Raw genomic sequence first — 13,257 nt, 5'->3', positions numbered from 1 at the left:
CAGCTTCCCGCTGTTCTTGCAGTGCCGCCTGAAAGTCCCGTGTGACTACATATGCATGCAATGTCCTGAATTTGAATGAGCAACTGATGTAACTGAATTCCCCAACTAGTATGTGAACTGTCGGATGGATTCTGGAACCTCTGTGGGTCACTGAAAAGTATAACTCATTAATGTGAAGTTATCTACAGAGCAAATGCTAAAATTTTAATGAAAATCATCCTGTGTGTGTACGGAGGGGTAGCTTACAGAGTGAAAGTGGGTAGTGATCCCACTGGCCAGTCAACAGATAGCAGACTCAGAATGGCCACGCTTGCATTTGATCATCGAAGTAGTGTGTTACGACCCAAGCTCGTTTCCTTTTCTTGTAGCAAAGAATTGTCCAGGCCTTTCCTTTTTAGCCAACTCTGTGTGAACCTAGTGAGATGACCTTTATTGCGCAGAGGCTTAGTTTGAGCGGTCAGTGGGGAATTTCCAAGCATGTTGAAGGACTGACCTGGAAATATTTAAACAGAAACAAGTTTGTCCATTTTTTGCTTATTACTGGAAACTGCTCTGAGCAATGGAGTTGAAAAGGTTTCAGCTGAAAGAAGAAAATGTTTTGTGATTAAAAATATGTTAAGGATCAGATCGATTTTCTGGTAACCTTTAATGAGCCATAAGAATGTTTACTGTTGCTGCCATCAGTCTAACCTAAAATTCTGTCCTGAAACTAACTCACTTTCTTAAATGCTTAAGTATTATATGTCATTTGTGATCATAGTCAAAGGTTAGTGCAGATGTGTATCATTTTTTGGCCCTGGAACACAATTTTCTGGTAGAAAGTTTTTAAAAAGTTGCCATTGCGTGTCAACATTCGTAGGACAATCTGTGGTTAAAGTTAAGAACTTCAGGTTCTGTTTATTTAAATTGGACAGCTTTGAGCATGTGTTTAAGGGGTTCCTGCATGGTTTTTTGTTTTTGTTTTGTCAGTTCTGGCCCCATACTGCTTCAATTTATCCCAAGTTCCACATGCATTTTTTGGCCTTTAGGTTTTGCTTTTGAGCTTTTTGATTTCCCCCCAGTTTTTATCCAGTTCTTTTGAGACCACTTTTACCCAGATCTTTTTCTCAACGCTGATTTTGAGTCAATTTTTTCCTCGTGTTTAATATTTCTCTCAGTTTTGTTGGCCCGACCTATTCCCACCCACCTCCAACCCACTTTTTGATTATTGGACTTTCATCATCGCTGAACCTCTCCTCCTCCTGCCTTCTTTTTCCCCCTTCCTGGTTTTGTTTTGATATTTTTTAATTGTCATTTTCATATCAGTAGATTAACCTAATATTGTAATAAAAGGTGCCATGGTTTCTCTGAACTACCAGCTTTCATTTTTTTTGAAAAAGTTAGACTCTAGTTCCTTCCCTTGTAGATATATAAGGAAAAAAGGAATCAAGGCTTACTTTTATCCAGTCATCAATTTTGTATTGATAGATCAATCTAACATTGTAATAAAAGTTGCAGCAGATTCTCTGAACTCCCAGCTTTCATTTTTTTTTAAAGTAAGTCTCTAGTCCCCATGTGAAGATATGCCTTATATCCAGGGCTTTTTTTCAGGGGGAACGCGGGGGAATGGAGTTCTGGAACCTCTTGAAAATGGTCGCATGGCTGGTGGCCCCGCCCCCTGATCTCCAGACAGAGAGGAGTTTAGATTGTCCTCCGCGCTGCTGTGCGGTGCGAAGGGCAATCTAAACTCCCCTTTGTCTGGTGATCAGGGGGCGGGGCCACCAGCCACGTGACCATTTTCTCTGAGGGCAACCCACTGAGTTCCACCACCTCTTTTCCTATATATATAAGTTCCTATATATATATGAGTTCCTATATATATATATATATATATATATATATATATATATATATATATATATATATATATATATGAGTTCCTTTTCCTATATATATATGAGTTCCACCACCTCTTTTCCTATAAATATAAGCATGCACACAAAAAAATAAAAAGGGTATTGTGCTGTGATGTCACCAATGACGACATCACCCTCTCTTGAAAATCCTCATTATTTAAGGCATGTGAAGAACAAAATAAACTGATTCCACAACAGCAAAAATGCAAAGGGAGGGCAGACATGTGGAAGAACCATGCCCAAACTGATACCAGTGTTTGGAGATTGACTGCTAAGAAAACCAGAAATAAATTGAGTGTGCGGGAAAACCCTAAGTTTGCCATTAAAAGTCAGTAGAAAGTGCAGCTTGCATTGGGATAGCTTTCTTGTAATAGCCATTCTAAGCTTTTTAGCTTAGCAAAATGATACAAATATTTTGCAACCGGTCTGTAATATCACACCCAAGCTTTGTTTAATTCAGGCCTTGGTTACTTCAAGTTATTAAATGGTTTCAACCCAGATAAAAAGTTGCCCTTTCAATTCCCTTTTTAGAAACAACAATTCCTTTCTCTTAGGGTGGGGCCATGAGAAAATGAGGGTTTTCTGGTGTCTATTTTAAGATCTTGTGCTGAATATATTAATAGCAGCCACAGAAGTAGCTCATAATAAAGAAGCCATTGTGGACAATCATCATGGTAAAACTGCGACTCATATGTTGAAAATCTTTAATCCTCATCCATGCCAAATTCCTTCAGGACTAAAGAGATCTCTGGTTTGTTTGGTGGAGAGTGCTGTTAAGTCCCAGCTGACTTACAGCGACCCCTGCTGGGGTTTTCAAGGCAAGAGAGTGACAGAAGTGGTTTGCCATTGCCTGCCTCTGAATAACGACCCTGTTCTGCCTTTTGCTTGGTGTCCCCTTGTTGATCCTCCTTCCTGTTTGTTTTTAATTGTTGTTTTATATATTATGTTTTTTATAATTGATTTTAGTGGTTTTAACTGTTAGCTGCCTTGAAGGCCCAAATTAGGTGGGAAAGCGGCATTAAAAAGTTTTAAATAAATAAAGTAAACCAAATCAACAACTAAGGGCCAAGCTACACATGACGAATGACACTTGAACAGCAAGTGGATTGATTGGAGGGCAAGTGAACAGACACTTGAACAGCAAGTGGATTGATTGGAGGGCAAGTGAACAGGGAGAAATACACTTGCTGTTCAAGTGTCATTCGTCATGTGTAGCTTGGCCCTTAGTAATTAAGGAGAGGGAAAGGAGAAACATTTCATAAGTTACCTGTGTAACCACATGTTCTGAATATACTTTTCAGTTGTAGTTCAGATTTATTATCCTGTATTTTGTATAAGTTTCTGTGCACTTTCTATTGCTATTTGTATTTTTCTTTTCAAATAAAATTCTAAAACTTAAAAAAAAAACCAATCAGCTGACAGAATTTAAAAAAAGAAACTGCAGATCAGAGGAACTCACACAGGGTAGTGATTATCAGTTAACAGAGGGGACATTTAAGCATGGAAGAAGTGGGCCAATTTTGCTCTATTCCAAAATGATAGTAGGGAATACAGCAGGAGAACAGCCTTTGGGATGGAGTTCCATAAGAAAGCATTAGGGTTGCCAGCTCCAAATTGGGAAATTCCTGGAGATCTGGAGGGTGAAACCTGGAGAAACCTGGAGAAAGGGGGTTTGGGGAGGGAAAGGACCTTGGCATAGCATAATTCAATAGAGTCCACCCCCAAAAGTAGCTATTTTCTCCAGGTGCACTGATCTCTGTGGCCTGGAGACCAGTTGTAATTCTGGGAGATCTCCAGCCACTACCTGGAGGCTGGCAACCCTAGAAAGCGTCCATTGCAAAAAAGATCCTTTGTTTTATAGTCACGTGCCTAAATTCAGGAAGGTAAGGAAACTCCAAGAAGGGCTACAGTTCTCCGTCCTTATTGACAGATAAGCTCATATGGGAGAAGGTCCCAGGCTGTTTAGGTTTTTATTGGATTTTTCTTTGCCTTTTTTTTTAAAAAAAAAGTCCTTTGTGCTAATGTTTGTCATTTTCCTGTGATAATGAGGGCTAGAAACATATTCAGACTAGCTTGACATCTTGATATCAGGTTATTACACTGAAAATAAATGGATAACGGATACCCATGCTTGGCTGACTTGAGTCAAGAGGAAAGACAGGGTATAAGTATTTTAATTAAAATTAAAAAAAAACTTAGACTGAGGCTGAAACAATCATATAAATTCTATACACCAAAACAACTTTGGACTAATTTTTTCTTGAACCATAGTCCCCCATGCACGTATGCATGCACACACACAAGCACACATACACACTTACATAAAGCTGTAGACTGAAATAAGGTATTGAAGACAGTATCGCTACACATCCTTATTCTTGAACATCCCTAAAGCCTTCGACAATACATCCCTAAAGTAGTTTTTGAATATTAGCCTTGGTGCTTAAACAATGCTATAACAACATGGATTTAGCAACACGGATCCTAAACTATATTTGCTAAAGATAAACTGGCAATTAGCAAGTCATTACACCTCACCATGCTTTATTTATGTTTTTTAAAAAAGAAATACCTACAAGCGCATACCTGTTCTTCAGCTATATCTTTCATTATAGTTCAGAAATGCTTTTAAATGCTTTGATGAAAAACTGAGTTGGTGTACAGTTTTTAACAAAGCAGAATCCATCGAGACTAAATAATAAAACGTATGCAGTTGCAAACAAAAACAAGTAATAACAAATAGCACAAATAGATTGCTATTTAAAATTCTGGTTTTACTGGAATTGAAATGTAGCTTCCCAATTATTATAGGAGATTTCTATATATCTAACGTATCTTTTTTTTCCTTTAAATGAATTTGCTTTTTAGATGACATTTGCCACTTTTTCCTCTTTGTTTCATTTAAAAGAATTTGTCCTCACAGGATTCCATTGCTGATTTTTTCTATCTCTATTTCCTTTTTTTAGAAATCATCTAAAATCTCTGAGGATGACATCAGGTTGAGAAAAGAGAGAGACCAAAATTGTGCCAATTTCCTGAAGCCTGATAGCGTGCGTGCAACAAAGGGCGAGAAAATGGAGATTGAAGCCCTTGCTCCAGAACATAAAGCCATCACAGTAGGAAGTTCAACCCATGCCGTAGACAATCAAACTCATTTATTCTCCCCTGCTGCCAGTCACAATGGACTTAAAGACAGACACGAATCCTTGGACAGTGAGGTTGCTAAAGAGATCAGATATCTGGATGAGGTGCTAGAAGCAAACTGCTGTGATTCTGCTGCCGATAATCCCTTTAATGGGATGACTTTTTCTTCTCCTGAGCCAAGTACATCCATTGTCGTTGATGGCTCTGGCTTACCTGTTTGCATTACTAATGATTCCGTATCACACTATGAAAGGGATGCCCTAGCAGTTGGTCAGGAAGCACCTCCCGTTAGTGAACACAGTGGGGTAAATGTAGCATCTGAGAAGCTAAAACCAAATGGCCATTCTACAGATGGATTGCAAGAGGAACACTGTGATGATCTGAAAGGTACAGCCAGTCCGAGCTCTTCCACAAGTTCAAGGTCTTCCAGGGATGGAGAAACACCGTTAACTACGATTAAGAAAGAAGCTAAGTTTGAGCTTAGAGCATTTCATGAAGAGAAAAAACCATCCAAACTGTTTGAGGAGGAGGATGCGAAAGAGAAGTACCGCGTGCGCAAAGTGAGGCCTTCTGAGGAAATGATGGAGCTGGAAAAAGAGAGGCGGGAGCTTATCAGAAGCCAAGCTGTCAAGAAAAACCCGGGCATAGCAGCCAAGTGGTGGAACCCACCCCAGGAAAAAACGCTTGAGGAACAGCTAGATGATGATCATTTGGAGTCTCACAAGAAGTATAAAGAACGCAAAGAGAAGCAGCAGCCACCATTGATGGCTGCGAAGAACGTGCCATGTTCTTCTGCACCACCTGATCCAGCTAGTATAAAAAAGGACGATATTGTCACTGAGCAAATAGATTTCTCAGCGGCCCGGAAACAGTTTCAGCGAATGGAAAATTCAGGTCAGCCAAACAGCACAGCTGCACCCAAGAGATCAGGGGCCCCCAAAATGTTCACCATCCAACCCTTCTATAAACCAATAGGCCCATCCCAAGTAGACCGGCGAACGCACCCAGTTACAAAGCCCGTGTCTCTGTGTGGGCAAACAGGACAGGTGGGCAATAATGATGTAACTATTGTAAAAGCAGAGAGAGTTTCTTGCATCATAGATGACAGCAGCATAGGAATTCAGAATAGCTCCATTGACCTAATGAGAGTGTCCCCTTCCACAAAGCTTAACCAGGCAGCAAAAGTATGGACGGATGACAGTGAATTCATGAGCGCAAAGGCAGTCTTTACAGTGGTGAAGGACGATGAGCACAGGCTACTAGACCAGTTCTCAAGGTCTGCCAGCATGTCTTTCCCACCAGAGGAGCTGGACTCGGGTTTGGATGAATTGTCGGTGAGATCTCAGGATACAACCGTTTTAGAAACGCTTTCCAATGACTTCAGCATGGACAACATCAGTGACAGCGGTGCCTCCATTGAGACAACGAATGCCCTTCAAGAAAATTCGCTCACAGATTTCTCCTTGCCCCAGACTCCGCAAGCGAACACGCCTTCTGAGTGTCAAGGGGAGGGTATTTCCAAGTCACTGAGCGACCATGGTTTTTACTCACCTTCTTCCCCATCGCTTGACTCCATGCTCATCAACGAGCAGTTGGAATACCAGGCTGGACTACTGGTTCAAAATGCCATTCAGCAAGCCATAGCGGAGCAGGCTGACAAAATAAACTCCAAGCAAGCAAAAGACACTACAGAGCAAAAAGACCACCAGGTTGAGAGGCAGGAGGCCGCAGACAAAACACCATGTTCTGAGAAGCAGCACAATTCAACTTTTCAGCCTCCTCAGGTGTCCTCTCCCATGCAAGAAAAAAGGGATACACCACCAAAGGCTTCAGCCGCTCAAGACTCGGTACTCAGGGAAAGGCAAGCTCCACAACCATCGCTTGCTGCTCAGGCTCCCCAACTGGTCACTGTGGAGGAAACCAAGCCAGAAGTCAGCTATTTCAGCAAGTATTCAGAAGCAGCTGAGCTGCGGAGCACGGCTTCCATTCTGGCTCAGCAAGAAGCGGAGGTGACGGTAGGGCCTTTCAAACTAAGGTCAAAAAAGCAGAGGACTTTGTCCATGATCGAAGAAGAAATCCGAGTGGCCCAGCAAAGAGAAGAGGAACTCAAAAAACAGAGGCAAGGGATGCCAGTGACGCAGAGTCCCTTTGCAAAGGGGGCCCCTGCCCTCCCCACCAGAACTGTGTCTTACAAAACGGCACCAGGTAAGAGTTCTGACCTTTTGCATAAGTTTGTGAAAAGTTGGGGCCAGTGATCAGAGAAGGGGGAGGGGTGCTGGTGACCATATTCATCTTTATTCAGAGACCCTCTCAAAGAATAAAAGGATGGCCTACCAAAGGTCCATCGAATCTAGAACTATGTCACCAGATACTTCAGGGAAGCTAACAAGTAACGTTATGATCTCCTGTTGTATATTTTCAGCATCTGATACTATGTAAGAAAATGAAAGTAACTTTCAGGATCAGACTGAGAGTGTGTCTAGTGGTTCTCACTCTGTGGCTCTGGTGCCACATGTGGTTCTTTGACATGCCATTTGTGGCACTTCTGAGTACTGTTCCCCAGTTTGGCACCTGCCCTATGATTTGGGGAAGTGGGCAAGACCCTTTCCTGATGGGGGCTTGGCACGTGGTTCCAACCTTGAGACAGCTGCCACTGAAGGAACAAACCTCCCTGAGATATAGGTCTCATGCCATGCGTGAAAGTAAATGTGGCTCATTGGGTAACTGCAACATGAATTGCAAATGATTGCGAATGAAAGCTGAATGATTACCCCTGTTGTGACATCAACAGCAATGGGGTGACATCAATTCCACCATGACCCAGAAGTGGCACCATCACATAGGGGTGATACTCTAGCATTTGCCCAACACTCACCCAGTTGGGCAGCAGTGAGCAGAGCTGGTGGAGGTGGGCGGTCTTCCCAGGAAGGGGGAAACCTGGTCTCCCGAGCTGAATCAAAGAGGAGGAACAGCGTGATGGTATCTTTGTTGCCCTCTGCTTCCCCCCTGATAGTGTGCTTAACAGGGTATGCCACACCCACCAGCTATTTTCTGTGGGCCTCTGGAAAACCCCACTCCTTACCCTAACCCTTTACTGGGCGTGGAATTGAGTGACATTTCCAAAAGGAGGAAGCTAATAAGCGAAGCATGAAAGTAACATACTTCCCTTATAGTTTGCTTCCCATCATGTAGTAAAGTTATACTGGTTTTGAACACAGTTTCAGATGAGTAGCTGTGCTGGCCTGCAGCAAGACTCAAGTCCAGTAGCACCTTAAAGCCCAACAAGATTTTCAGGGTAGAAGCTTTCAAGAGCCAAAACTCCCTTCATCCAATGGTTTTGAGCACCAAGCTTCTATTTCGTTTTCACGTGTTTTGTTTTACCCATTCATAAATCTTGCCTCTGTGAATTTGTGTAACCGTTTTTTCAAAGCTGTTTGTGTAAGCGGAATCACATATTTTGTAGCAGGGACCCTTGTACATTGTATGGAGTACTTCTTTTTGCCTGTTTTCTGTTGATCAGTTTAATTTAGTACTGGTGTTCTGAAAGAGTGAAAGAAATTTTTCTCTGTTCTCTCCATACTGTTTTTTATTTTATATACCTTTATACTTGCTCCGGAAGACAAATAATATCGAGCAATAGCGACAATGTATATGAAATAACAGGAAATTCATCTACAAAGGGAGGAAAGGAAGGGGTTTGGGGAGACCGTTAATTGTAAAGGCAGTATTTTTTTCATGCAACAGTCACTCCAAATTGTTAATGACCAGGAATTTATAAGTTCATTCTTTGAGGAAAAACCACAGCTGCATTTCTAAATGGACAAACTGGTTGATTCCACCATATGAATGCATTTTGGGGATGTCATTTGAATTCATTCTAAATTATGTTTCCAGTCATGTGTTTTCCCCTTTTTGTGTTTTTATAAGATCTCTTTGTATTCTATCACGACTAACCAGAAAGCCCCGAATAAAATAGCACATTGCCATCCTGCACTTGACTAACACTAAAGCATCATAAAATTTGGGAAGTGGAGCTTAATGTTGCATCATGTTTCCAGATTTTGAGGATGTCATGAAATACACACAATATTTAGAGTGTTCAGCAAAGCTTTTCTTGCCGTTTAAAATTTTCTAATAATGCGGAAAGTACCAATGAGGAGAGCACTTTATTTATTTATTTGTTTAATTGCCTGCCTTTCTTACTGGGACTCAAGGTGAATTACCTAGTGTAAGTCCATATGATCAACAGGTGGGACATTCCATTAAAAATACATTAAGGTATGCATAGCAGGAATTTAAAAAGAAGCATAATATTCAAATACGGGAATATGATACAATAAGGTATGCCTAGCAGAAATGTGAAAATAAGCATAAAATTCAGTTACTGGAATACGGAGAGAATCATAGGGTTGGAAGGGATCTCCATGGTCATCTAGTCCACCCCCTGCACAATGCAGGAAATTTCACAAATACTCCACCTGCACCCCCAGTGACCCCTGCTACATGCCCAGAAGATGGCAAAACACCATCAGGATCCCTAGCCGAACTAGCCTGGGGAAATTTGGTTCCTGACCCAAAAGAGGCAATCATCATTACCTTGAGCCATGAAGAAGGGGCCACTAGAACTAAACACTGATGTAACCCTTCCTGCCCTCCCTCTCATGATCTTCCCAGGTTCACAGAATCAGCATGGCTGTCAGATGGCCAACTAGCCTCTGCTTAAAAACCTCCAAAGAAGGAGAGCACACCACCGCCCAAGGAAGACGAAACATTGCTGAAACAAAAACTTAAGTAATTTGATGTGACTTATTAAACGGCATGGAAACTACCCTGCTGGATCGTATCGTCATCCAGAGAGAGTACCCAGCAGGGCTCATTTCGAGGGGGAACATGCAGGAATGCAGTTCCGGCAGTTCCCCAAAGAGGTCACATGTCAGGTGGCCCCGCCAACCTGACTCTCGGCCATTTGGGGCACATTTCGTCCTGGATTGGGGGTGAAATGACCCAGATCAGGCCTCTGACAGGTGGTGGCTCACTCTCCTGTTCAGCACTGGCCCAATCCTGACCATTTTGGGCCCCTTTTCGGCCATTTTCAGCCCCTTTTTCTGTTTTGGGCCCAATTTCGGCCCTGAATGGCCAGGATTGGGTCCAAAGCAGCCAGGATAGGTGATGTCAGGGGGTGTGGCATATGCTAAAGCGCTATGCTAATGAGTTATGCCAATGAGTTCTTCCAGTTCTTTTTCTACGAAATGACCCCTGGTACCCAGTACTCTGTCCCTTTATCAAAGCAACTATATATTCACCAGGATTCATATTTATAGAGCAAATGGTGGAGGTTAGGGCCAAAATATGCTGCTTTAGTTAGGGAGGCAAACGGAAAATCAGATAGTACAGTGAATGTAAAGGAAGGAAGATATGAGCATAAAGCGGTGCTTTCCATGGTCATATATCCAGAAGAGTTAGCTGTGTTAGTCTGTAATAGCAAAATAGTAAACAGTCCAGTAGCACCTTTAAGACTAACCAACTTTACTGTAGCAAAAGCTTCATCAGATGCATCTGACGAAGAGAGCTGTGGCTCTCGAAAGCTTATGCTACAATAAAGTTGGCTAGTCTTAAAGGTGCTAGTGGACTCTTTACTATGAGCAGAAAGGTAGCTTATGTGTTAGTGGAAGCAGCATACTTCTTTTGTGCTGTGTTCTTCATCATTCTGGGCTCAGGAGCACATGGTCTGAGCTCAGTCACCTGGGCTCAGGAGCACATGGTCTGCAGCTGCTAGAGGAGGTAAGGGCTTTTTGCCTTTCTTGGCTGTGGTGGGTTAAGCTGAGAAGCTAAGGGTGGTCCTCTCTAGCTTTGGGGCTTTTTGTGTGTAGTTTTGTGTTGATTTGAGTGTGGTTTTGAGGCTGAGTGTGTTTGGGCTTGATTGTGTTTGAGGGTGAGTGTGTTTGTAAGGCTGCTGGGGGTTGCTGGAGTACAAGCCATACCCCCCCTTTGTGCTCACCTCCTGTGCTTAGCAGGAAGTGACCTTTTGCATTGAAAAGGCAACTGCTGGGCAGGGGCAGGGCAGGGCAGAGCAGAGTCACCTGGGCTCAGGAGCACATGGTCTGCAGCTGCTAGAGGAGGTAAGGGCTTTTTGCCTTTCTTGGCTGTGGTGGGTTAAGCTGAGAAGCTAAGGGTGGTCCTCTCTAGCTTTGGGGCTTTTTGTGTGTAGTTTTGTGTTGATTTGAGTGTGGTTTTGAGGCTGAGTGTGTTTGGGCTTGATTGTGTTTGAGGGTGAGTGTGTTTGTAAGGCTGCTGGGGGTTGCTGGAGTACAAGCCACACCCCCCCCTTTGTGCTCACCTCCTGTGCTTAGCAGGAAGTGACCTTTTGCATTGAAAAGGCAACTGCTGGGCAGGGGCAGGGCAGGGCAGAGCAGAGTCACCTGGGCTCAGGAGCACATGGTCTGCAGCTGCTAGAGGAGGTAAGGGCTTTTTGCCTTTCTTGGCTGTGGTGGGTTAAGCTGAGAAGCTAAGGGTGGTCCTCTCTAGCTTTGGGGCTTTTTGTGTGTAGTTTTGTGTTGATTTGAGTGTGGTTTTGAGGCTGAGTGTGTTTGGGCTTGATTGTGTTTGAGGGTGAGTGTGTTTGTAAGGCTGCTGGGGGTTGCTGGAGTACAAGCCACACACCCCCTTTGTGCTCACCTCCTGTGCTTAGCAGGAAGTGACCTTTTGCATTGAAAAGGCAACTGCTGGGCAGGGGCGCGAGCCTTTGGCGCGAGCCGAAGGGCGAGAGCTAAAGGGCTCTTGGCCTGTGGCTCTTAGCCGGGGGATCATAGCCGTTTTCTTTCCTCTTAGTGTGTTATTCCTAAAACAGAATAATGAAGTCAGAATGCCAGCAGGGGGTTGGGGGCTTTCCAGTGTATTGCACTGAGTGTCACATGTATGACTATCTGCCTTCTGGTCAGAAGTCCTGGATGTGTGCTCGCTGCAAGGAGCTCCTGGTTCTCAGGGAACGAGTACGTACCCTTGAGGCCAAGGTGGCTGACCTGGAGAAGCGGAGACAGTTAGATAGGCACGAGGACAAGATTCTCAGGGACAGGATAGATGTGTCCCACTCTAAAAATGGCAGCGTTCTTGTTGTCAAGGAGAATGAGGATCTTGTGGAATCAGGGCACCGTACTGAGGATAAGGGGAACATGCCCTTAGAAGGGACCTCTTCTTCAGTTGGTGAGCAGGTTTCCTTTCGCATCAAGGAACCATCCCTGGGTGGGGCGGGAGGGAGGCTCTTGGTAGTTGGTGATTCGATCCTTAGACAAGTAGATAGCTGGGTGGCACAACCGCGTTCTGACCGTATGGTGACTTGCCTGCCTGGTGCGAAGGTAGCGGACATTACGCGTGTTATAGATAGGCTGGTAGATAGTGCTGGGGAAGAGTCAGCGGTCGTGGTCCATGTTGGAACCAACGATGTTGGGAAATGCAGTCGTGAGGTCTTGGAACAAAAATTCAGGCTGTTAGGCAGGAGACTCAAGGCCAGGACCTCCAAGGTAGCCTTCTCAGAAGTGCTACCTGTTCCACGCGCAGGGCCAGAGAGACAAACGCAGATCAGGAGTCTCAATGCGTGGATGAGACGATGGTGTAGGGAGGAAGGGTTCAAGTTTGTTAGGCACTGGGATTCTTTTTGGGACAAGCGGGAGCTGTACAAGAGAGACGGTCTCCACTTGTCCCGAGAAGGAACCCGGCTGCTGGCACTTAAAATCAAAAAGGTGGCAGAGCAGTTTTTAAACTAAATGCTAGGGGAAAGCCGACAAGAGATAAAGTGTCTCTGGTTCAGGATGGTTCATCTCAGAGAGATGAAGGGCTAGGTATAACACTTCTACAGGGAGATAGATTAGAGTTGTCAACTGAGATGGAGACAAACAGTGCAGATGACCTAACTACGTCTCGAGGCAAAGTGTGCCGGGGAAGTTACAGGTGTTTATATACAAATGCTAGAAGTGTCCGAGGTAAAATTGGGGAGCTGGAATGTTTAGTGTTGGGCGAATCCATAGACATTGTGGGCATATCAGAAACTTGGTGGGATGAGGAAAATCAGTGGGACACGGTGATTCCTGGATATAAATTATATCGGAAGGATAGGGAGGGAAGGGTTGGTGGTGGGGTGGCTCTATATGTCAGAGAAGGTATACATTCCAGTAAGATTGAGAAGGTAACTGAATTAGATTCGCTTCTGGAAATGCTATGGGTT

At 43.7% G+C, this 13,257-nt stretch overlaps 1 protein-coding gene across 2 annotated transcripts in view; it reads left to right on the top strand.

Moving 5' to 3' along the window:
• LOC129334356 (A-kinase anchor protein 2-like) overlaps positions 1-13,257 on the top strand; it is a 132,150-nt gene that overhangs the window by 83,900 nt on the left and 34,993 nt on the right. For both annotated transcript variants that reach the window (XM_054986423.1, XM_054986422.1), the window contains exon 2: positions 4,862-7,244. In XM_054986423.1, coding sequence (XP_054842398.1) covers positions 4,970-7,244 — 2,275 coding nt within the window. In that variant the 5' untranslated portion in view covers positions 4,862-4,969. The remainder of the gene's footprint in view (positions 1-4,861; positions 7,245-13,257) is intronic.

The sequence above is a fragment of the Eublepharis macularius genome, chromosome 8 (genome assembly GCF_028583425.1).
Source record: "Eublepharis macularius isolate TG4126 chromosome 8, MPM_Emac_v1.0, whole genome shotgun sequence".
Classification (NCBI taxonomy): Eukaryota; Metazoa; Chordata; class Lepidosauria; order Squamata; family Eublepharidae; genus Eublepharis; species Eublepharis macularius.
This window is presented reverse-complemented; position numbering and strand designations above follow the sequence as displayed.